Source organism: Diabrotica undecimpunctata, chromosome 2 (genome assembly GCF_040954645.1).
Source record: "Diabrotica undecimpunctata isolate CICGRU chromosome 2, icDiaUnde3, whole genome shotgun sequence".
Taxonomy (NCBI): Eukaryota; Metazoa; Arthropoda; class Insecta; order Coleoptera; family Chrysomelidae; genus Diabrotica; species Diabrotica undecimpunctata.
The window spans coordinates 20850623-20875443 of NC_092804.1; the positions used below are offsets into that span (position 1 = coordinate 20850623).

A 24821-nucleotide genomic window follows, 5' to 3' on the forward strand; every position below is an offset into this window, starting at 1 on the left:
CACGGATTTTTCATCAGGTACACCTCATATATCTTTTAGAACCTTTAAATATCTGTATAAGATTTTTTCAGCTTTTTTTCTTCATTGACTGGGGTAAAGATGATTAAATGTTAAACGAACATATAGTTGCGAGTTTTGATTGGTAGCGGAGGTTAAATAAAATGAACACAGTGTTTTTCCTAAATTTATTCAAACCAATCTGCAAATATAAAATAAATATTCTTCTCCCGTGACTAGAAACGTTGTACTGGATGGAAGTAAAAATTAAAAAAGATATAACGATATTATATATTCTTCGCAATTTACACAAAACTCTCTCTTTATAACTATATAACAAGAAAACTTGTTTATCTCTCATCGCAAAGTATTTTGTTCTCTGGTCAGTACTAAATTGCACAATTTCACCTTTAGCAGCTTAATTCTCAATAATCATGGACGTTAAATTCCAGCGTTTTAAATTCCTTATCTGTCAAAAGCTTCCATTTATAGCCCAATATTTGGGAAACTTCCTTCTCCACCAAAGTATAAGATCGACTGTTTGTTTTTAACCACGAATAAAACTCGTCAGTCCAATCAGGTCCCTGCTTCCAGTCAGTCTTGATTATCACAGCGTTGCCACGTATAAACAACCATTTGAGATTTTTGCCATAGTAAGCGAGAAGTAAGACTGTAGTTGTTGAGATTCGTTCTGTCACCACCTGTAATACAAATGATACTATAGTGCGCAGACCACTAATAAGGTAGGTACAAGTAGGTTGTAAAGGCCGATTCACATTAGACGTTCAGGTCACGCTCCGCTCAAGTTCCGCTCACGATCAAGAATTGTGTACACTATTCACAGTAGGCGCTCAGGTGACGCTCCGCTCACGATCAAGAATTTCGGTATACTATTCAATTTGGCGGGACTCAGAGAATAGGCACAGTTCTTTGCATATATAAATTTGTTTAACATGTTTAAAGATTTTTCTAACAGTGATTTGGCTGTCATTGCTTTATGTTTGGACGAAGAAGAGCTTCAGTCAACCAATAAACAGCCAAGAATATGGGTGCACAATATTTTAAAAACAAGGAAAACAGAAGGGGAGTTTTTTACTCTGTATAAAGGTCTTTATGACGATGAAACTAAATTTTTTCAGTACTTTCGAATGACAAAATATAAATTTTATTGTACCGTATCAAAATACAGTCTATCTCCCTGGTTGTACAATTCCTTACAGCAGCGCACCAATTCAATCAACTGTTCGTCATCCATCGAGCCGCGAAAATCGTACCTTCACCTGACTGTTACTAATTCACACTACCCTGCCGCTCCACTCCACTCAGATCAAGTCACGATCAAACTATTCTCCTGGAGAATCGCCGCGGTCAAAAGAGCGGGACGGAACGTGAGCGTTGTGTTTACTGTGAATAGCACCATTTAAGATGAGTGTAAGAATACTTGACCGAACCTTGAGCTGAGCGTGAGCGGAGCGTGACCTGAGCTATAATGTGAATCGGCCTTAAGTGATTTGTGCTATACTGGAAATCACATTCAGATGGCAGTGTACGGATATAGAATAACAGCGTTGCCAATTCTACCGCCATCGTAAATTTTGCTACTTTTGTAAAATACGCAGGGTCAAACTCAGGGTAGACTCAGATATTTAAGGTAAGTTAAAATTTTTAATAGAATATTCGTAAATAAAATAAATGGTCATAATTCCTAAAATGCTTTTATACATAATAAAGATAATTTGTTGATTAACCACAGCTATTAAATTATATGAACTACATTAATAATTTTACAGTACAGTAATTTTAAGTAGATAGTTACCTTTAGTGAACATTTATTAATAATCCACTAGGAAACTAAGTTCCTGTAGCTGGCTGTATACCATGTATCATAAAAAAATTTTTATTTTAAAATTTTTAGTAAAAGGTATAAATAAAATACCCAAACGGGCTATATCACAAATACAGAACGTTTTCGGAATGTAAATTCCATCATCAGTGTAACAAAGTGCACATGCTATAAGCCACTAAAATATATGGGTAAAAACCCTTTAAATGTTATAAATTTACAAATATGTTACATTATATATTATTAAAAATTAAGATGTCTAAGTTACCGTTGGAATTGGTAACATGGCAACGTATGGCTCTACATCGGTTACTTGGTCCTGAGACAAAGTGTCTTCGAGGACCTGTTGATAACAACTCGGAGTTATCTCACTCAAGATAAAAAAACTTACCAATGTTGAAAGATATGTGCATTGTCTTATGAGCATCATTAAATTTTGATCCATTCTTTCCGAAAACGATTTTGATCTGTGAAACCTTGGTATATTCTTGTGGCCATAAATTCTTAAATCTTTACCATAAAAGTCTATAGCGGTAATCAGTGTATCTGTACGTATCTGAAAAAGAAAGACAGATATTTATCAATCTTAGCAAAGACTAATACAAATTACTTGAGATAAAATACTACAAATAATCTTGTTCGTCTTAATTTGGTACTGACTGTGACTGCTGCCCTCCGGCAGGAATGCTTTTTCATTTTCCAGTCTGGGGTATGGGATAGGAAGGGATACTTAATGATTTACACGAAATACGTATACATATACACGGAGGTACACACGTAGTACAGGATAGCGTGGCGTGCTATGTTCCCGTTGTCGTTTTTGCTGACAAATCATCGATGTGGTGCGTACCCTAGCGTCGAGTCCTTACTTTGGACCAGTGATTCTCAATGTCGTCTATATCGACTCCCCGGGGATCGATGAAAACCTGCAAGTTGTCTACGTGGCCTAAAAAAATTAAGGGGAATATAAAATTAAAATGAGGGTCAATTCGAAAGAAATTTCAATCATCAATCATTGACCTACAAACAAATGCTTTGTACCTTTTATGCAACGAAGCTTTTAGGAATGACACTATGAAGCTATCTAAGCTGAAAGAGCATCTGATAATATACCACTCTGATAAAACGGAAGAAGAAGAAACTTTAGAAGAGATCCACGTTGAACAAAATGTTCGCTTCGACTTCACAAATAAACGATGATGGTTTGCGAGCGCCTTGCAATATCTCGTTGCTTATAGCAAAATCCGGAAAACCGCCTACTATCGGAGAACAGGTAATTTTGCCAGCCATTGAAGAGGTTTTAAAAACTGTTTTACACAAACCTGCATCTGATATTATTAAAACAATTTCTTTAAGCAACAACATAGTTTAAAGACGTATTGATGAAATGAGTTATGCTATTGAAAGCTCTTGTGCAATTATTTGCAAACAATCCATTTCTCTATACACCTGGACAACTTAATTTTACCTGTGATACCTGTTAACGGGAAGGCGTCGAACTGCATTCTGTAAAAGTTGTAAATATTTGGACCCGTTTAGGTTTCTATCGATAAAAAATGGACCGACAATATAGTCGCCTAACATCCCAGTCCAAACATTTAACTTTTGCGGATGCTGAGTTCGCACTGCAACAGTGAGGTGCTAATTATTCCGAGAATAATACCTTGCAACGGATGGATTGTGTTTTTTATGTAATGAAAATGAAAATTCGTCAGAAAATAAAATATTTTTTAAAAAGTGTCCATTTTTATTCTGTTTATTCTAACATAATTTCACAAAACTCCATTCGCCTAAAGTTATCTTCCGGAAATAGTTCTTGTGTTGGTTGAATCTTAAAACAGTGATACCCATTCCTTTTGAGAACTCGCTGGACAGTTCGAGCATTCACGCTAATTTCCCTAGCAATTTGTATACTATTGCGGGGTTCACTAGCTTCCACAAAAGCACAAATATCAATATCCCTGTTTTGACGCTCCTCATCGACAGGTCTAACACGTGGTTCATTACCTTCATGACACTTTTTACAACTGTTTACACATCCCGAAGTTGAAAATGTTTAATTGTATTTTTAACTGAATTTCGATTGAAATTTTTAATGTCAATGTGACAATTACAATTTGTACCTACTGTGAAATGAATATAGAGGTGGAAACGTGTAACACGTCGTGATGTCGTGATCTGTATATACATAGGGTAAGTCATGACGTCATGAGGAACTGAACATACTCATACCTCGTATGGAGACCCCTATAATGTAATGTCAAATGCACAGTTGAACAGTAATTTTGATATGTTTTATATTTTGGTAAAACGTGACACTACTATCACCTAATTACCTTGAAAACTTCTTTATTAAAACTAAAAATCAGAACAGGCATTAAAAAATTAGTTCGTTTTGTTCGTAAAAAAAGGTACAGGTTAAAAATGTTGAAATATACCATACTTACACCAATATGTGGAGAATCGTAAATTAACGACCTAACTGGAGCACTCTGTTGCCAAATCAATGGTTTTTCTTTCATACTTTCCAGATGCAAATGTACACTAAGACCTGTATTCTCTTTCCGGCACTTTTTCCAACTGTCTGGAGATACAGGTATAATCTTAATATCGGTTGATGTGTATCTATTTTGAACAATATGTAAGTGTTTTAGTTTGGTATGGCCAAGAAGTTCTACTAAATCATCTCCAAGGTTTTGAGGGCTTATATGTAATTCCTAAAAAGTAAGTTGTTATTTAAATTTAAAATATAAGTTGTTAAAAATATTATTTGAAAACTGTTACATTATTGTTTTTTTTAATTGGATGTAGTCATATTCATCAGTTTTCAGCAAATTTACATTAAGGAAATTTAGCGTAAACTACTAATTTCTCCAACGTGAAAAACATATCTATTTCTTCGGATTTTGTAAATGAAGCAATAAATCATAATTTAGTCTCGTCAAAATACCATTGAAATTTGTTTACTATCGAAAAAGTTACTTTCTAAGTTTTCCAGAAGGAATCTGAAGGAATCCACGCGACATTAGTCTTATCGGTATTTGTTTTTGCGAATATAAAACGTTCTAAGTTATTAGATTTGTGTAACCGCAAGGACTAACGACTAACCACAGAATTGTTTATTTTAAATTATCGTCTTTTAACTTTTGTGTCAAACTTATATAAATGGTTGTTTCTCCAATTCTGGTCATGGTTGAATACATAGAAACTATACTTTGAGTAACACTAGTGAAGTGTTCCTGTTTAAGAGATATTTGATAGGTATCAGAGCAGATTATGTAGGTACCCACATTATTGATTTATTAAAATTACTACCACATTTGAGCAAAGAAAATTTCAAATAATTTTTAAATTTTTCATATTGGTTTATGTTCTATTCTTCAATCAAGTGAATAAACTTACCTTCAGATTTAAAAACACACCAACGTGAAGTAACTGATATTGAACTTTTGTCGTATTTATCAAAAATAATGTCTTTAGAGTTAAACATTGTGACTCGCAAACTTCGTCTAACAAATATTGAGCTTCTTTGGGATCTAGCATCAAATCTATTAAATGTAAATTTTCTAGCTTTTTTAAATTGCCCATCAATCGTTTGATGGCTTGAAGTAATTTACCTAAAAAGTAATAGCTATAGTTGGTATGTATATATGATAAATCATTTTTTCAAATCATCTTTCATTTATTTATTAATTCTAATGTCCATAGATAAAACTGCGGACCCCCTAACACATGCTCGTGGACCCCCGTGGGTTCGTAGACCAAAGGTTAAGAAACACTGAGATAGAGGAAACAATCGTGAATGACATGATATAGAAAGAAACAGTTGGTTTGGTACGGACGTATAAATCCAATGAATAACGAGAGGCTCTCAAAACAATGTCTAGAATGGAAACCTCCTGAAAAAAGGAAGTGGGAAAAAGACCGACAACTAGTTGGACGGCCGACATCAAGGTGATAATTGCAAGAGACTTTAGGGATGATCTCTGGCCGAATATAAATGAAGTTTGGGATTCTGGCAGCGTCGGAAGACGTTTTAAACCAGTCATATCTATAATATTTACAAATATTAGAGATTTAATGGATCTACTCTTTTCCAATATAGCGTTTCAGAGTTCGTAAGTTTTATACTACTTTTGGATATCCGTTTCCTTCTTTCAAGACTTTTGATAGTTTTAAAACATTTGAATCCCTTAAATCATCGAAAAAAATACTTATATATATTGTTTAGTAGATTCAACTGAAGGAAACTGTATACAATGAGGTTTTTGTAACCGTGGTTTTTTCCGGTTGCACAGAAATTCTTAAAAATACTACTTACCACCAGTTCCAAATAACCTAATCCTCTCCGTATCATCCCTTGCTGTCATATTACAAGGAAAAGTAAACTTGAAAAACTTGATATTGCTACCTACACCCAGTTCCACATTTTCCTTTTGTTCTCTTTGTTCTGCATACCAGGAAATCATGTTCATAAATTCATATAGATTGTAAAAATTAAGCATTGGTCTTATTGTCAAATGTTTGAAATGCTTTCCGTAGCCTGCAAGGCATGCTTGGCACCTGACATGATCCAAAACGTACTGAAAATAAAAACAGAGTATATAAACATTTTTTTTGATATTATTAATTTTGGTATTACCGCCAATAGAATACATGTAGCTTAAAATGAAGCTCTAAGTGATACTGATACGAGTAATACAGGCCTTAAGCTATCGGTAGCAATAGAAAATAGGTAAAGTAGTTGCCAGCTAAAAAGAACCACCACAGATCCTCATTTTCCTACCGCTTTTAGCCGATCCGTATTGCAACCGTTCACAATACAATTTCATAAGAATTATCACCCATCAACTGTTTCTCGTCAACATTCGGAAATAATAAAATGCGCATCTTTGATTCTTCCTAGCTGACAGTTACTATAAAATGTTGAAAAAATACCTGCCATCCGCTGTAGTAATTAAACCTGCTTCTAGTAAGTGTATTATCTTCCAAAATGAACCGACTCCAAACATAAGGAAAATGAAAGGCCCTGTACCAACTTTTACATACTAAACTTGCATAATATTTTTCCCTGATACCCAAGTAAGCGAATATTTTTTCTAGAAGCAGATCCGGCAGTTCGGACCACATGGAATATTCCTTGTTTTCATCATCATCGCTTTCCTCGTCGTCAAGATCGATGTATATAGCTAAAAATAATTTCAGTACTTTAGATATTACTGTTTCCGACTTTACAAATAGAGAAATAATTAGATTATGAGAACAAAGTTAAATATTTTATTTCTGCTATTATAATATAGGATCTTATAGTATATTTCACTAACTTGCGACTGTTTTGGATTATCTAGAGGTAATTAAACGATGGGAGGGCGTAGTGGTAAAGCATGCGCACAATTTGCTAAAAGTCAGAACATGGAGAAGAGCGGCGTCCGCCTATATTCGGGGCAAAAGTTTCAGGAGGTGAAGGCTCAATTTATAGGTTATAGCACTATTGAAAGAAGAACTGTTGTTGCCGTGCCCGGCGACGCTAGTTTGGTATGAACTTAAATGGAGGTCATATTCACATTTTACAGTAATTGTTGTACCATATAATAATTTTCGACATGTGCTTGCCGTATATCCTCGCAGACGATCCACGCTAACGAACCAAGCTAATTTGTTTAATAATTGTAAACTGTCTTTTGACACTTCCAAGATAACAGTCACGGCGAATTTGACCTCACGAGCTGAGTAGCGAGCAAAACTGATATCTGATGGACATGGCCGGCGCAGAGCTTTGACAGGCTAGTGGTACCGTCGCGTCGCCATGCATGACAGATGACAGACACTGTAAAAGATCAGTAATGTATATGAAAAATTCGTATATTCTTACTATATAATGCCTTCACTTGACTTAATATCTTCACTTGACTATAATGAAGGAATTAATATTTCATCCATTATAATTATGAATTGTATTTAAAAAAAAAAACTACAACTAATTTGAATTTTTTTTAGCTTTAGCAGCAACCACTCTTTATAAATATGTTTAATTTTTCAGATTCGTTAATAAGCTCATTTTTTTGTCAATACGGTTCAATAAAAATCTACAGTTTTTATCCCTAAGCTTATGTAAAATACATATATACCTACTAATTCACCATGCTTTAAAACCATGCTTTTAAAGCTCACTCAGGGTTAACTACAATAAAAAAAATTAGTAAAATAATAAAAGTGTAGGTAATAGGTGTTAAAGAAACGAATACCTTTTGAGCCTGTATTTCTTTCAGCATACCTCTCCGCCCATAGTTCAGGTTTGAGGTTATGTCTTTTCGATTGAGACCACATTTTCAAACTAAAGTTCACAAACCTACAAATATTATTAGCTACAATTCGATCACAACAGTAATAGATTGTTTTTGTGTTGCCCATTACACATTTTTAAACCTTGGTTTATTGACATAGATAGAGGTATTAGTAGGTTTTAGTTCAGAAAGGTACCTTTAGAACCAGTGTTTTTCGACGAATAAAGCTTGGTGTACAGTGTTTTTGAAAAGTTGTGGTGTCTATCTTTTGCCAGACGAACTACAAATAGAAATATTTTATATAGTTGTAAAGGCTTTTAAATTAAAGTAGGTGCACAATGGCAAGATCATATCTATATACAAAACAAATATTAAGTAGGTGAATAGGAAGGAAAGAAATGCGAAAAAAGGTATAAATACAACTAATATTGATTATAGCTAATTTTATTGTTTTTGTGACTAAAATTAAGTTCAAATATGGAAAAAACGATGATTGTCAATTGATTTAATATGTAGATTATATTGACCAAACCATCTAATTCTTTGTGCTTTTATTGCTCTAACTATGTTCTCTTGACCCATCCATTCTTGTTTTTCGTGATTCATCCATTGTCTTGCATTCTCTTCGTTTTCTCTCTTTGGTTCCAGTATTTCTCTGGTAATCCTCCTCTCAAAAACTTTCAATTGCTCTTCTTCTCTTGTTGTTAGTGTAAATGTTTCTGCAGCATATACTACTATTGGTCTTGTGGTCGTTTTGTAGATTTTCATTTTTGTGTTTCGGCTTATCTTCTTATCTCTAAACATTTTTTTTATTTCTATAAAACGCTGAATTTTCCGCTTGAATTCTTCTTTTTATAACTACACTTTCGTTTCTTGCGCATCTATTGTCAGTTCTGTCATTTGTGTCTTCTTTTTCTTGCTTACGTTAATGTATTTTGCTTTATTTTCATTTATTTCCAGTTCTCTCAGTTTGGCTTCGTTTTCTATTTCTTGGAAGGTTTTCTTTATTGCTCTTTTAACTGTTGCTAGTATGTTTATATAGTCCGGATATCCTATTATTGGTACTGCATTCTTTTTTATAGTTCCTGCATTTGACAGCTTTTTTATTATTTTGTCTAGTGATAGAATAAATAGTACCGTTGACAGCGTATCTCCTTGTCTTACTCCATTTTTTATTTTTATTATTTATGTTTCTCTTCCGGTATCTATTATTGCTTGGGAATTTCGCATTGTCATTTCATTCACTATCATTCTTATAATTTTGTTTGGTATATTACTCTCTTGTAAGTCTTGGATCATTTTTCTTCTGTTTAGTTTGTCAAACGCCTGTTTACTACCTTTCAAATCACTACCTTTATTTATTCATTCTCCATTCATACACATCCACACTCTATTCATCAGCAAGGAGGTCCCCTGTCTCGTTCCAGGTAGCGTGTAGAAGACACTCATCGCTCGTAGTTTGGCATTATTTTCAGATGGGCATTTACTCCTTCCCCACAGTCTGACTCACGCATTCCAACTCATACAGTGTGACCCACTTTTCTAGCTTCACCTAGACGGGCCACTACCAGTACAGCGAGGTCATCCGCGAATGCGAAGGGGGTTGTATCCTCTCCGTATTCACAGTGCATAACCCCGTCATATGCCAGATTCCATAGCGTCGGGCCCAAGACAGATCCCTGGGGTACCCCGGCCGTCACGTCCACGATCGTGCCCTTTTCCACCATAATCCTTCTCTCGGACAGATACTCCGCCACCACATTCATCAGGTAACCAGGACATACTCTCTCCTCCATTGCCTTCATTACCTCGTTCCACTGCAACGTATTGAATGCATTCTTAACATCAAACAACAGCAGAGCCGCCCAGCGATGTTCATCCCCTCTGTTGCGCAATGCTTCGAGTACATTCATGATTGCATCAATCGTGCTTTTCCCTTTACAAAAACCAAATTGCCTCCTTGATAAACCACCTGACCTCTCAATCATGTCGTCTATGCCTACTCGCAGCATCCTTTCATACAGCTTACTGATGCATGGAACCAGACAGATGGGCGATACTTTTCCCTAGCTTTCGGAAGCAGTATTAACCTCGATGTCCTCCAAGGCTCAGGAAAGGTTTGTGCTTCCAGCAGTGCATTCATGTGTTCCAGAAGCCACGCAGGTTCCACCCGTCCTAGACCCTTCACCGCCTCAGGTGGTATCTGATCTAGTCTTGGGGACCTACGAGTCTTCAGTGAACCCAATGCCTCGATAAGTTCATCCATGGTAAAGGGTACAGCTCGCTTAGCTCCGTCATCCCTCCATAGTATCTATCTATACACCATGACATCTGCCGTCCGGAAAGAGCTCTCTTGTTACCTCAAGCTTCTTATCCATAGGCATTTCGTAAGGAGAATACGCATGGAACTTCTTCATGACGATCTTGTATCCCTGACCCCAGATGTCCTCATCCAGCTATTCATACAACTCTTTCCAGTGCCTTCTTTTTTCTGTACGGATTTTCCTGTACAGTTCCCTCTTCCTTGCGCGGTACTCTTCCTCGATCTCCTCGATGATCTCAGGGTTGATTCCTGCATAATAATATATTATGCAGGAATAATTTAGGATTCTTGTATATACTAATATATTCTGTATTAGTTTATAAATCTGTCTGTATAGTGCCTTCCCACCGTATTTAAGTTCTGTGCATATTCCGTCTTCTTCTGCTCTTTTCCCGTTTTTAAGTTTGCATTTTTTTTTTATTTCTGTATAGGCCAGTCTTCTTCTTCATCTTGTTTTGTGTTCGTTACTGTTTCTCTTTCTTCTTCTCTACTTGTTTCTTGATTTATTTCTTCGAAATACTTCTGCCATTTTTCTGCTTCTGTATCTATATTAGCTATCTGTTTTCGGTTACGTAGTTTTAAGTATTGGTACAATGGTATTGAGTTGTGTCTTTTATTTTCTGTTTCTATCTCGTTCATGTCTTCTACTTTTTGATTTTTTTTCGATTTAAATTATTTCTTTGTTTTTTGCCTTTGATCTTTGTATTTTTCTCATTCCTCTTCTTTGCTTGTGCTTAACCATTTCAATCTTGTTTTATTCTTTTCTTCCACTGCTAATTTGCACTCATCGTCAAACCAATTAGTTCTTCTTTTATTTTGCATTTTGTCAACCACTTTCTCTGCTGCATTGTTTATTCCTTGTTTGATTTTTTTCCTCTGTTCATTTTTTCACTGGTTTCCTGAATTCCTGCAATATCTATCTTGATTTGTTTTAACTGTGTCACTAGTTGTTCCATTTTTCCTGTTTCCACCAGCGTCCTTACGTTTCATGTTTCAATCGTTTTTGTCATTTTCTTAATTCTCTTTTTCATTGAAAAGCCTTGGATTATATGAGAAGGTAAAAGGTTCATCCAGGTTTAACTTGCCGAACCAGGTCAAGTGATCCTGTTGAGGAAGTTTGTGGTTTTCTGCGAGGCCAAAAGTATTTAGGAAAATAGAGTATGTAGTGGTAACCTTGTTGGAAATTTTGCATTAGTAAAAAATATGTCACAGATTTAACATAAGAGCAAAATAATTTCATATGACTATCTCATCTCAGAAAACTAAAACAATAGTTGTCAGCAAAAAACCAACCAGATGTAAAATAGAAATTGATGGTATCATTATTTAATAAGTAATGCAAATAAAATGCCTTGGAATTACACTGTGAAGCTATGGAGACCTGGTCAAAGAAGTAAGAGATCAAATAAAAAAAGAAAGTACTACTATATGGCCAAACCGACATATGGTAACACTGAGGTGAAGTCAAGAATTTATAAAGCCATTGTAAGACCAATAACGACATATGTATCAGAAACAAGACTCAACACAACCATAACACAATGACTACTAGAAACTGCAGAGATGAGAGTACTGAAAAGAATTACAAGAAATACGCTGAGAGATCGCAAGATAGAAGTGAAGACATTAGAAGAAAATGTAACGTATAGTTGTATAAACTAATGGACACTTAACAGAAAAAAAGAATGGAATAACTACATAAGCAGAATGGGGGAAACCCGTGTGGTCAAAATAGCAAGATATAAATCACCAATCGGTAAAAGAAATATCGGACGACCGCTTAAAAGATGGAGTGACAACCTTCCATAGAGGTATCAATCCGCCAATGAACAAGCAGAATTGCGTATAAAGAGGAAGAAGCAGGAATTCGTCAATGCAGAAAAATAGAAGATAGCATAAAAAAGCCAACAGTATATATTATGCAGTAAATTCATCATTTATAAATGAGTTTATATTCATAAATGTCTTTTGAGAAAAAATGTACATTTTCAAGACAATATGCAGACCTGCACTCATATATGACTGTAAAGCATTGGTGTTAACGAAGCGGCTAAAACAAAATGGCTGATAAGAGTAAAAGGTGTTTCAAGAATATACAAAGTGAAAAATAAAATAATTAGTACAAATCTTAATATTAAATCAATAACACAATTTGTGTCAAGAAAACAACTTGGTAGGTTAGGACATTTGCACATAATAAACATAAGGGTACCTGTTATCCAAAAAGATAAGAAGAGGAAGACAACCTAGACTTGGGATAATGTGTCTGAGAAGAAACAGAAGAACAAAACATGGCATAAAGCGAAAGAAATAGCGAGAGAGGTAAATTCTACGTTATGGAACCTTCCAAAAGTACTGCAGCCTATTCTAGTTTATGTGAAGAGGAGGACGAGGCGTTATCATATATATGTTATTTATATATACATATATATATATATATATATATATATATATATATATATATATATATATATATATATATAGGAAAAAGGATATATATATATATATATATATATATATATATATATATATATATATATATATATATATATAGGAAAAAGGATATATGATAACGCCTCGTCCTCCTCTTCACATAAACTAGAATAGGCTGCAGTACGAGGCGTTACCATATATCCTTTTTCCTTGATATATATATATATATATATATATATATATATATATATATATATATATATAAATAACATATATATGATAACGCCTCGTCCTCCTCTTCACATACTTTCTCCATTTCACGGAAGAAATAGGCTGTAGTACTTTTGGAAGCTATACACTATATGCTCCCGAAGAAGCTGAAGCTGTTTTTACTTGAAGAAGCAGGAATTCGTCAATGCAATAGGTGCATGTAACTCAGAATAGAGATAGATGAAGAGAAAGCTTGAAAAGACCAATAAGATCTCTAAAAGAACCATTCGTAATCACCACGCATATGTTAAAATGCACAGATTACAAGGAAGAGTATGTGAGCAGCGGTGTTTACTTTAATGTTGTTGATCGTCACCGCTAGTCTAAGGTCAATGGCAAATGCTCAGCGAAGCTAGATTCTTTGATAGTCTAGTTGGTCTAAATATGGCTCAGTAATAAATCTGCTTCTCATAATCATAGATCTAACAATTCAGTAAACAAAAACTGTGAAAATTCGTAAAAGTGTAAAATATCTGTATGTATGAGAGTGACAATAATTTGATAATTTGAGAGTATGTCACATCAACACATTACAGTATATTTATCTTTAACTTTAATTTAAGTGCCAAAAATCGTATAAATGTCTACCTAGATTTGATAAATAAAAAATAGCAAGTAATTGATATTCCAATAGTTCGCATAGGTGTCTCCTCTAAAAAAATAATAAATTAAAACTCTCCTGTTTGACACAAATAAACATTAGTTAGTTAAAGGTTCATTCCACATGCGCCGTAGCTTGCCCGGACCAACTATTTTTTCTAATAACTTGCCGGCACTGGCTAATAATAACATTTTTTATTTATCCAAGTAAAATGTAAATAAGATCGAAAAATATGGAATGGAGTAACAGATCTCAATCGGTAATGAAAAATGTGGGATAGATGTATAAATAAATGAAGCATCTTACCTTCATCATTTTCGTCAACTTTCCAACAACCTTGATTCATTATGTTCTCAAAAACTGTGTTAGGGGGATATTAGGATGCTTACATGTTTATGCAATAGAACCACCGCTTATTTCCTAAGCCAAAAATACATTTGGTAGAGCTGGTCGAGAGAGTTGTTATTTTGGAACCGTTTGTACATAAGGGAGAGTGGCCCTAAATGATCGCCGTAAGACAAAAAATCTAAATAATGCTTAATTACAGGCCAAAAAATTCGGAAAATTATTTTTAGACTCATCAACTATTTTGCTCCCTGTATGGTATATGCAATTAATGTTTAAAAATGTATGATACATGTATTTTACAATTTTTCAAATGTTTGCAAAAGGATCAGTTTACCCAACCGGGTGGGACAAAAGGATCCCTTAGGGCAGGGTAAAATAATCCCTACTTTTTTTTTTAAACAGGTAGTTGTTATTGGAAATAAAGTGAAATAAATCAGTAAACATCATTTCAGGCAAAAATATTATATATTTATTAAAAAAAAGCATTTAAAATCTAATACCTACAAAAACGTTAAAGTCCTTATAATATTGTGCGTAACTAAACATGGATTATGTAGTACAATAATTATAACTTTCTACAAACTTGACATTTAACTATCTATCTTGACAATACGTGTGTTTGATGCTTATTATTCTTTTAAAAATATTTATTATTACGAGTATAACACCGCAAAACATTTTCCTTTATAAGTTCCTTGTATAGTGCCACAATCAACATTTTACGCTTACTCAATTTTTTTAATCGGATAACCAATCAGTAAAAGTAATAATTTTAAGTATGTATGATCGGTATTATTGTGTAATGGGGAAATTGGGTGAAGAATATTCCAAATAAACTGAGAGGAAAATTCTATGACACTGCCGTTAGACCAGCTGTGATGTACCGCACTGAATGTTGAGTAGTCAAAAAGAAAGAACAACGAATCCATTTAGCGCAAATGAGAATAGTTAGATGGATAAGTGACGTAACAATAAACGATCACATTAAGAATGGATATATTAGGAAAAGGAAGAGGTAATCTCCTAACAAGTAAATCAATACAGATTGCCGACTATGCCGATGATATCAGCATCATGTCTCGCAGAACAGAAGAGGCGGCAGCAATAGATTCACAATTAAAAACAAAGGCAAAAGAGACCGAACTAGAAATAAATATTCAAAAGACAAAAAAGTTAACACAGGCAAGAGTTAGGGGAAACAGACGCACAGTTGAAATGGAGGACGATATTGAAACGGTAGAAAGTTTCACATATTTAGGAGTTGCATTAAACACGGATGGAACAGAAGAACCAGAAATCCAAAGAAGAATAGTAAAGGGAAACAAAGGTTATTTTTCACTCGATCATGTGTTCCGTTCCAAAAACACACACTGGAGATCGAAAATCAGGGTCTACAAAACTATTATCAGACCAATAGTATGTTATGCATGCGAGACATGGATGATGACAGAAGAGACAAAAAGAAAACTCAAAGTCTTCGAAAGAAAAGTCCTAAGAAAGATATTTGGACCTATTAACGAAAACTCTTGGAAGAAGAAGGAATAAATTGGATCACGGCTGTCTTCAATAAAATATACAATACAGGAATCATCCCTGATAAATGGCTAGAATCAGAATTCATAGCGATACCTAAAAAACAGGGGGCTAAAAAGTGCGAAGAATATTGAACAATCAGCCTAATGAGCCACATGTTGAAACTGTTTCTTAGAGTCAGCCATGGAAGAATTTATAAGAAGTGCGAGGAACAAATATCGGACAGACAGTTCGGCTTCATTAACGCAGTGGGTACCAGAGAGGCACTTTTCGGAGTACAGGTACTGATTCAAAGATGCAGGGACGTTAACTGCGACGTATACGCCTGCTTGATCGACTATGAAAAGGCATTTGACAGAGTTCAACATCAAAAGATGATAAACATTTTAAAAGAAGCAGACATGGATGACAAAGACCTCAGAATAATTTCAGAACTATACTGGAATCAGACCGCATACATGAAAATTAACGGAGAAGAAACAGATCACATAAAAATACTACGTGGAGTTAGACAGGGATGTATCCTATCGCCGTTGATATTTAATATGTACTCAGAGAAAATTTTTAACGAGGCTCTTTACGGAATAGACGAAGGCATCCTTCTAAATGGTGAAAGAGTAAACAATGTTAGATATGCCGACGACACCATGGTGATAGCAGATAGTTTAGAGTGACTTCAGAGGCTAATGGACAGAATAAACGAGTACAGTCAACAGTACGGACTAAACATTAATACCCACAAAACGAAACAAATGATTATCAGCAAGGAGAATATAAATGGGGCTCATCTATACATTAATGGGACGCAGATAGAGCGAGTAAAACAGTATTGCTACCTGGGAACTATTATAAACGAGCAGTGGAGCAATGTACAGGAAATAAAGTGCCGCATAGGAAAGGCAAGAACGGTCTTTAACAAAATGAGCGCCATCTTCAAAAGTCACAACATATCCCTAGATACAAAAATGAGACATTTGAGATGCTATGTTTTCTCTGTGTTGTTGTACGGGGCGGAGGCATGGACGCTTACAGACACCACTATTAAAAAACTTGAAGCATTTGAGATGTGGCTTTATAGAAGAATGCTGAGAATATTATGGACAGCAAGGATCACGAACAAGGAAGTTCTAGAAAAAATGAAGAAGGAACCAGAGATTGTGTTTACGATCAAACGCATAAAATTGCAATATCTGGGACACGTTATGAGAAATCAGCACCGTTACTCCCTGCTGCAGTCTATATTGCAAGGTAAAGTCAAAGGTAAGCGTGGACCCGGTAGAAGGAGAATATCATGGCTGCGGAATTTAAGCAATTGGCGGAATTGGCATGATTGCCAATATGATTTCCAACATCCGAAACGGATAGAAACCAGAAGAAGAAGAAGAAGAACGAAAACGGAATATGGAGATCCAGGTACAACCATGAACTCTACCAACTGTTTAAAGAGACACCGATCTCAGAATTCGTTAAGCTTCAGAGACTTCGCTGGGCTGGTCATGTAGTAAGAATGGAGACAAAAAGATTGTCGAAAAGAGCCCTAGATAGTAAAATGTAGGGCGCAAGACCAAAAGGAAGGCCACGGAAAAGATGAGAGGATGAAGTGGCAGCGGACGCGCAAAATTTGCTAGACGTGAGAACCTGGAGAAGATCGGCACGGGACCGACAAGGTTGGAGGCATAGTTTGTAGGAGGCCAAGGCCCTATTTGGGCGGTAGCGCCATTGGAGAGAGAGATATTAAGAAAAGTTTAGGCGTGGCATCAATTGATGGCAAAATGAGAGGGCATAGGTTAAAATAATTAGGGCGTGTTTGATGAGTTGCAAGTTTCTGGAATGTGTAGGAGAGGAACTCAAAAGAAAATCTGGTGAGTCATGCGTAGGCAAGCCATATCTGTGGCGAGGGGCGTAGATATTACTCCGATCCAAGATGGTGATCTCATTTATTGTTACTTTCCAAGTAGATATGATTAGGATTTGACTCATTTAATATTTTTTCGATCAATCTTCAGGTTAAAATATATTGTTTGATAAAATATTGATTATGCAAAACATCTATTGTCTTTTTGTATCCGTTGTCGACATTTTAACGTAACATTTACCAAGAGAATGTGCTTTTCCACCTCTAGTATTTATGTCTAATTTTAGAAATATAGTTTCTGGAGATTTTTAGTTTACTATGGTCCAAAATATATTTAGCTTATTATAATATAAGAAAATTATGATCTTTATTGTTATTTCTAACGCTTCTTCTTAATTTTTATTGCGTTCATTCCAATACAGCGGTTCCCAAAACGTGGCCTACTGTCACCTTTCCAGAGAAAATATTAATTAGCGCCTTTTTTTACTTTTAATAGCAATTAAACAAAAAGATATATGTATTATTGTGTCTACCTTTTTTGTAAAATATACTAAAGAAATGTGTAAATTAGAATAATTGAACTTATGAAACTACCTAACTGTTTAATTGAACTCAGAATAGAAAGATAATCCAACAAAAGTTAAAACATTCAAAATCATCGTAACACTTCAAGTGACAAAACTTTTTTTCCTTGGTTTGTTAATTACAGCTCCTTGTGCATATTCAATGTGACCTTAGATTTACGGAAAAAATATTTAAAAAATTCCACAAACAATTTTTTCCCAAATTTACGCAAAAAATGATTGGTAAATATAGCTACCAGGGTTTCTTTAGAATGACAACAAAGTGCCGAAGGATCGCTGGTAAATCTAGATACCATCATATTTTTCTTATGTTTTATTACAAAAATTGAAATATACAATTATATAAACTTATTTATTACCAAACAATTATAGAAATCAAAATATTAATTTTTGTGGTATGGTTCAAAACAATTTTTGAATAAAGCAACATTACATTTTTTACAAATTATATTTGACATAGTTTGTTTTTTATTTTGGCTACACCCTGCACATCTTCGGTAGGTTCCCTTTACGGCAAGGTGTTTGCCAGATTAATTCTGAACTGCAAATGAGACATGGGTTTCTGATTACTTTTGTTATTTCTTATATCCTCTTTGTATAAAATGTAGCTATTCACAATTGCCGCATCAAGCAGGTAATAAAAATTTTTCATCCACCGCCTCCTAGACTTCCAAGTTATTATATACGTGGAATATAATTATTGATCAAACTGATCCATGCTGCCCATATATCTCTTAGTCCCCTATGGCCATAGGACAAGGAACTTTTTCCGATTGCTCTCTTTTATTGGTACATGATACTTCTGACATACAGTAGTCTCTCTTTATAACGATTCCCTATATAACGATAATTCCTCTATAACGATGAAAATAGTAAACGTTGGTTGGATCGTCATAAGGACAATGTATTAATTCTTTCTCTATGCCGATATCGTTCTCTCTGTATAGCGATGACTTTTCAACGTTCAATAGTCGATGACAAATGTGTTATTGTGTTTAAAGTTCAGACTACCTGAGTCACAAGTGGCAAGGTCATTGTCCAGCAGTTATTTTGTTTTGCGCTTAAGGAATGCGGCCACCCATTCTACTCATTCTTATCAGAGGGTTAAGTGACTGGCTTTTATTGTTCGGGTGGCGTGCCTAACTGTTATCGCACAGATGTTGTCATCTATTGACGACCTTTCATTCCCAGTTTGAGTTGTGTCTCAGTGTGTCAACAGTCAACATGTTTTCGAAAAAGCGTAAAGTGTTCTCGGGGAGGAAAAGTTATCGATAACTCGAGTAATAGAGAAAGGTGAAAAGCAATCGGATGTCGTTCGCTGTACGGGGCTGTCTCACTTAACTATGGCTACGATATGGAAGGACAGAAAAAATGGCTTGAAGCGGAGATGGAGAGCGGTAGCAGGAAGAAGTTGCGGAAACCTCAGAACGAAGATTTAGATCACGCTATGCTTCAGTAGTTCCAGTAGCAGCGTATGAACTATATTCCACTTTCCGGGTTTGTGATCAACACAGAAGCTTGGGTTTTTTGCAACTGAGCTTGGAATTTAGTATTTCAAGGGATCTGAGGGTTGGCTGAACAAGTGGAAGCTGCGGCACAAGATCAACTACAGGCAAATCAGCGGAGAGGCTCGCGATGTTAACACAAACGTAACGGATGATTGGCTAGAAAACGTGTGGCCTGGACTGAAGGCACGATATGTATCAGACGACATTTTCAATGCTGATGAGACTGGACTGTTTTTTAAAATGACACCAAACAGAACTTAAAAATTTAAATCGGAAAAGTGCGTTGGTGGAAAGCTCTCTAAGGAACGCATTATATTTTTAGTGGCCGCTAACATGACAGGTTCGGTGATGCGAAAATTGTTAATGATAGAAAAGTCGAAAAACCCACGTTGCTTAAAAAACATAAAAAATCTACCGGTGACCTATAAAGCAAACAAAAGTGCGTGGTGACTTCGGAAATTTTTGAAGAAGCGATAAGAAAGTGGGATATCGAGTTTAAAGGGAAAAAATTCTTCCTCTTTGTAGACAATAATCGTCCTGCTCATTATGTACTGTGCGACCTTCAAAACATTGAACTTTGTTTTCTGCCAACAAACATAACGAGTGTCCTTCAGCCCATGGACCAAAGTGTCATCAAGAGTTAGAAAAGCCATTACAGAGAAGACTTTGATGGAATCTATTGAGAACAATAACGATCTTAAACTAACATTCTTGACGCCATCCTAATAATTAGTAAATCCTGGGGCGAGGTGACGAGCAATACAATAAAACATTCCTTCAAACATGCAGAATGGCTGGAAGATCAAGGATTGACTGATGGTGAAGATGACCTGCCATTAGATGTTTGGGCCAGACAGTTTGAACTTACTATCACATACGGACCAGAAGAGCTAACAGATTTTGAAGAAGTTGATGAAAATCTAGCTACAACACCTGGACTTTTTGACGAGGACATCCTACAAGCAGTTCGTGTAGAAAAAAACAGTGATCCGGAAGTGAAAGCAGAACCAGCTCCGACCACTCAGCAGGCATTGGATGCGGCAAAAGTATTGCATCGATTCTTCATCCACCAGGAAGACGATATGAGTGCTTTTGAGTGATTTATGCTGAGACTTTTTTAGTAATGTAGGCTAAATAAATTTTACAGTAGCATATTATTTTGTTATTGTACCGTACACATGTTTTAATTGTACAGTCATTTTTTTTTATACTGTATTGCTTATATTATTCTTTAATAAATCTATGTTGTGTACAATACAGTGTTAATTCATTTATATTCGTTTTGATAAATTTTTTAAATTAAAATAGGTTATTTAGTACAGTATTATTAATATTACAGTACCGAATTTTGTCTCTCTCTCTCTCTGTGTATAACGATCTCTCCTTATAACGATGAAAATTCCCGGTTCCTTGCATATCGTTATAGAGAGAGAGGACTGTATCTTGAATATTATGCATGTTACTGACAACTGCCACACATTTCGCACCCCTATCTTTCCACTGGTATACGGAAATATTTCCCAAAGACACAGCGTCCGATTGAATCATTTTTAACTTTTTGTAGGAGAATAAGTTCTTAGCAAATTGTTTTCTAGTTTTCCGGATTATATCACAAGCAAATAATTTCTTCCTAATGAGTGAACTTTTGAGTGAGCTCAAATTTTAGAGTGACACTTTCTCCCTCTAGTATATAGTATATCACTAGTATCCCTCGTTTCTTTGCACTCGTAGAGCTCGAAATCTAATAAAAACCCAGTTTCGGAATAAGCAATAGCCCATACATTGAAGCCCCTTTTGATAGGCTTCATAGGCATATATTGCTTCAGTGATAATCTTCCTTTAAACCGATCATAGTTTTATCTATTGAGAGATGCCTAGATGGTGTAAAAGTGGACAAAAGCTTAGCTTTTAGGTTGTTTATAAGAGACCTAATTTAAAAAAGTTTATCAAAATCCGGACTTTCAGATGAGGGCATTTTCGTGTTGTTGTTTATATGTAATTATGTAAATATCTTAAAACTTGAGGCAACGTTTCACCGTGAAGATATCGGTGATTCGGTCTACTTGAAAATTAATGTCGTTAGACCAATACGATTTTATTGTAGGTAAATAATGAAATCCGATTATTTTAACAACTCCTCAAAAATCATCAAATTCTGCTCTATCTAGCTCCAACGTAAAATTTCCTTGTTCGGCATATAAATTGGATTGTGGGATAATTTGATCACAAAAATCCTTATAAAAAAAGGTTAAAGTATGCCCTAGGAGAAGCAGCTTGTATGTCACCAAAATTATTATACTTCCTTGAACTCAAAGTTTTCATAACTCAAAGGGAGCTTGAATATTTTTTGACCATATTTTTTGACCATTTTCCAATGAATTTTTATTTACTATTTCTTCATCTAAACTCATGCGAGCTTGAACATTATTAGTTGATCCGATGAATTATTGTTTATTGTTTTTTCATCCTCACTACTCGATGTGTATCTATGTAAATGTAAACCTATTTTTTCTAGCCTTTTTAGGAGTTCTAGGGAAGAATGTGGGGTCATTATCAGAATCATCGAAAGTGCTTTTAACTTCTATTTCAACGTTTTCTACTGGGGTATTTTCCAAATAATTACCGTTAATAATTGCACCCAGGACCACCCAGCAACAGAGTATCCACGGCATCAGAATCTCCTTCATAGTCCGAGTACTAGAACGCACTATTCTCGGAAGTTTCCAGTAAACGTTGCAGTTCTGCTTCGTTAAGACGTTTTTTGACCATTTTTCTGTAACAATAACATTTGTAAGTTTCTCAAATAAATATGGATCGTGAATACGCCTAACTCACAATAATGTTGCATGTAAATAATTGGGACACCCTGTATGAACTTATAACAACTCTGCGGACATAACTATAGTCCGTCTAGAAAGTATCCGGAAAAAAGAAAGCAGAATTATAATTTTACGGTATTTATTTCTATCACTTGAAATACAAAATTTCAACAAATAATTCATTAGATTTACTTATACAACCTCCATTTAAATCTAAACACTTAACTAAACGTCCAGGTACACCCGAAACTAGGTCAAGGCCATAATTTTCGGTAATGGTGTTCTAGTCCTGTAAAACTGACCGAATCAAACCTTCTTTATCTCGTGGCGCTGCTCGTTCCACTTCAATCTTCATCAGTCCCCATATGTTTTCAATGGGGCTAAGATCTGGAGACGCTGCTGGCCACGGAATTGTTGCCAATTCGTGTTCTTGCATCCAAGCTTGAGTATAAGCAGAAGTATGGCATCTTGCATTATCTTGCTAAAAACGCCATCCCTCTGGATATAAAACATGAGCCGTTTCAAGAAGAAAACCATTTAGGATGTCACAATATTTCGCACTATCAACAGTACCATTAACTATACAGAGAGGTGTAGCACCACGTTAAGATACTGCTCCCCACCATTATTTTAGTGGGAAATTTGGAAATTTGAACGGTAACATTTTCTCTTAATAGGACTTTTAGATTATTTGCACCAAGCTCGAAACTACTTTCATCAGATATAAAGATATTATTAAAATTATGTTCTCGAAAACGTTGACAAAAATCTATTCTTCGTTGCCTTTGCAGAGGTGTCATTGTAGCGATTTTTTTTGGATTCCTTGATATGTAGCCTTACTTTTTCAGTAACATGCGGACAGTTTCTGGGCACACTTTTATTCTTCGTTGATTTCCAAATCTGTTCGCTAATTTTCAAAACCCTAGGCGCGGATTTTGTCGTCCTAAAGCCACTAAAGCATTTAAATTGTTTCCGCGAATCTTACGCGGTCTACCCGAAACTGGTCTATGTCTCATATATATGCCATTTTTTATCCTCTTTATTGTCTCATACACTGCACTTTTTCCGAGTTCAGTAAATTGCACTAATTTTTTAACGTTTCGGACACCCTTTCTATACAAATATTCCACCACTTTTCTTTTTTTCTACTTGCGACATTATTTCTCAAACCTTAAGTCTATTTACAAACAACAATATTTGACATATGGTGTTGCCCCTTGCGATTTTGTCCATAACTTACTATCGGCACAACCTACTTGATGCATTACTTTTGTCTTAAAATGTTACAAAAAGGAAATCTATTAAAATTAGGAAAAATATAAAATTCCGGATACTTTCTAGACGTACTATATATAAAAACAATGCGATAATTTTAAAACTCAGTTACTGCTTATCAGTTTTGCAAGATGTAGTAGTCTATATGGTTACTGTGATAATTCCACAACAATAGAATATTTACAAGGGTTTGTTTAATTTTATTGCTGTTATCGGAATCACTTTTATTATCGGGCACTTATTATGAACGAAGTATAGCTATGTGTACGCAACATGATATTATAACGTATTTTACCAGAAGAAAATTAAATACCTACATGCAAAACAAGCAAATCGGTCAATAGGTATATCAAGAATAGTCCTACTTTTAAACTACTATCTAATTCACAAATATTTTAGAACAAAGGAAAAGAAAAATTGATAAACACGAACAGAATTAAATACAAATTTTCTATGTAATATTTATAGAAAACTAATATTTCCTGAATTATTTACATTATGTTTACATTGTTTCCGCTATACCTAATTACCTAATTATTTTAAAATATTTTTAATTTTCACACGATGACCAAACAGGTTGAGCACTTAATAATAGATGGCGCATTGCAATAAAAGCATTATAAAAGATTATGATCTAATAAAGTAATTTAAATTTTGGGTATACTTTTACAGTGCAAATAAAATAAAATTTGATCTTTTTTTTTTAAGATAAACGATTGCTTTTATTACAATACAATGTGTAAATATGTATTTTTGGATTGTGTCTCTTCATTCTCAACAAGGGAGCAATTTTAATCTGTGGTATTTGGTATTGTCATATCTATAAAAATTACTGAAAATAAACGACAAACTAATAAGTTATTTAAGTGTTTGTTGATAATACACACAAGTCACCATTGGAAAAGAATGTGAAGCAAATATTGATAGATCATAATATAAAACTGTTAGTTTAGATAAAGATAATTATTGTTTTACCGCTTGATATTACCTTCGCTTATATTAATTTAAAATCAAAAATTGTGCACATGGCAGTATAATAAATAAGATGTAAAATCTAAAATAAATTTTTATTCTATTGCATTTTTAAAGGAGCCCTGTTAAAAATCATCTTTTGTTTTTCAAAGATTTATCTAATTTGAACACAGAAG

At 34.8% G+C, this 24821-nt stretch overlaps 1 protein-coding gene across 5 annotated transcripts; it reads right to left on the bottom strand.

Annotated features, from left to right (window-relative positions):
* Positions 1-177: 177 nt before the first annotated feature.
* Positions 178-14153, bottom strand: LOC140434307 (uncharacterized). Of its 5 annotated transcripts, none has more exons than XM_072522466.1 (8): positions 14058-14146; positions 8086-8189; positions 6779-7029; positions 6162-6423; positions 5243-5457; positions 4288-4557; positions 2232-2396; positions 178-698 (listed from the first exon to the last, which is right to left on the bottom strand). In XM_072522466.1, the coding sequence occupies exons 2-8, from the start codon at positions 8165-8167 to the stop codon at positions 423-425; spliced, it is 1521 nt and encodes a 506-aa protein (XP_072378567.1). In that variant the 5' UTR covers positions 8168-8189; positions 14058-14146; the 3' UTR covers positions 178-422. The 5 variants fall into 5 exon arrangements, with proteins under 5 accessions (XP_072378567.1, XP_072378566.1, XP_072378568.1 ...); XM_072522465.1 differs by lacking the exon at positions 8086-8189 and adding an exon at positions 8321-8404 and having other exon boundaries at positions 14058-14138; XM_072522467.1 differs by lacking the exon at positions 14058-14146 and adding an exon at positions 8321-8389.
* Positions 14154-24821: the final 10668 nt, after the last annotated feature.

Coding starts and splice junctions, on each gene's coding strand:
- LOC140434307 (XM_072522465.1), bottom strand. CDS start 14,097: ATGAATCAAGGTTGTTGGAAAGTTGACGAAAATGATGAAG. Junction 6,424..6,778: donor ATTACTACAGCGGATGGCAG/GTATTTTTTCAA, acceptor TTTTATTTTCAG/TACGTTTTGGATCATGTCAG. Junction 4,558..5,242: donor GTGTGTTTTTAAATCTGAAG/GTAAGTTTATTC, acceptor CTTACTTTTTAG/GAATTACATATAAGCCCTCA.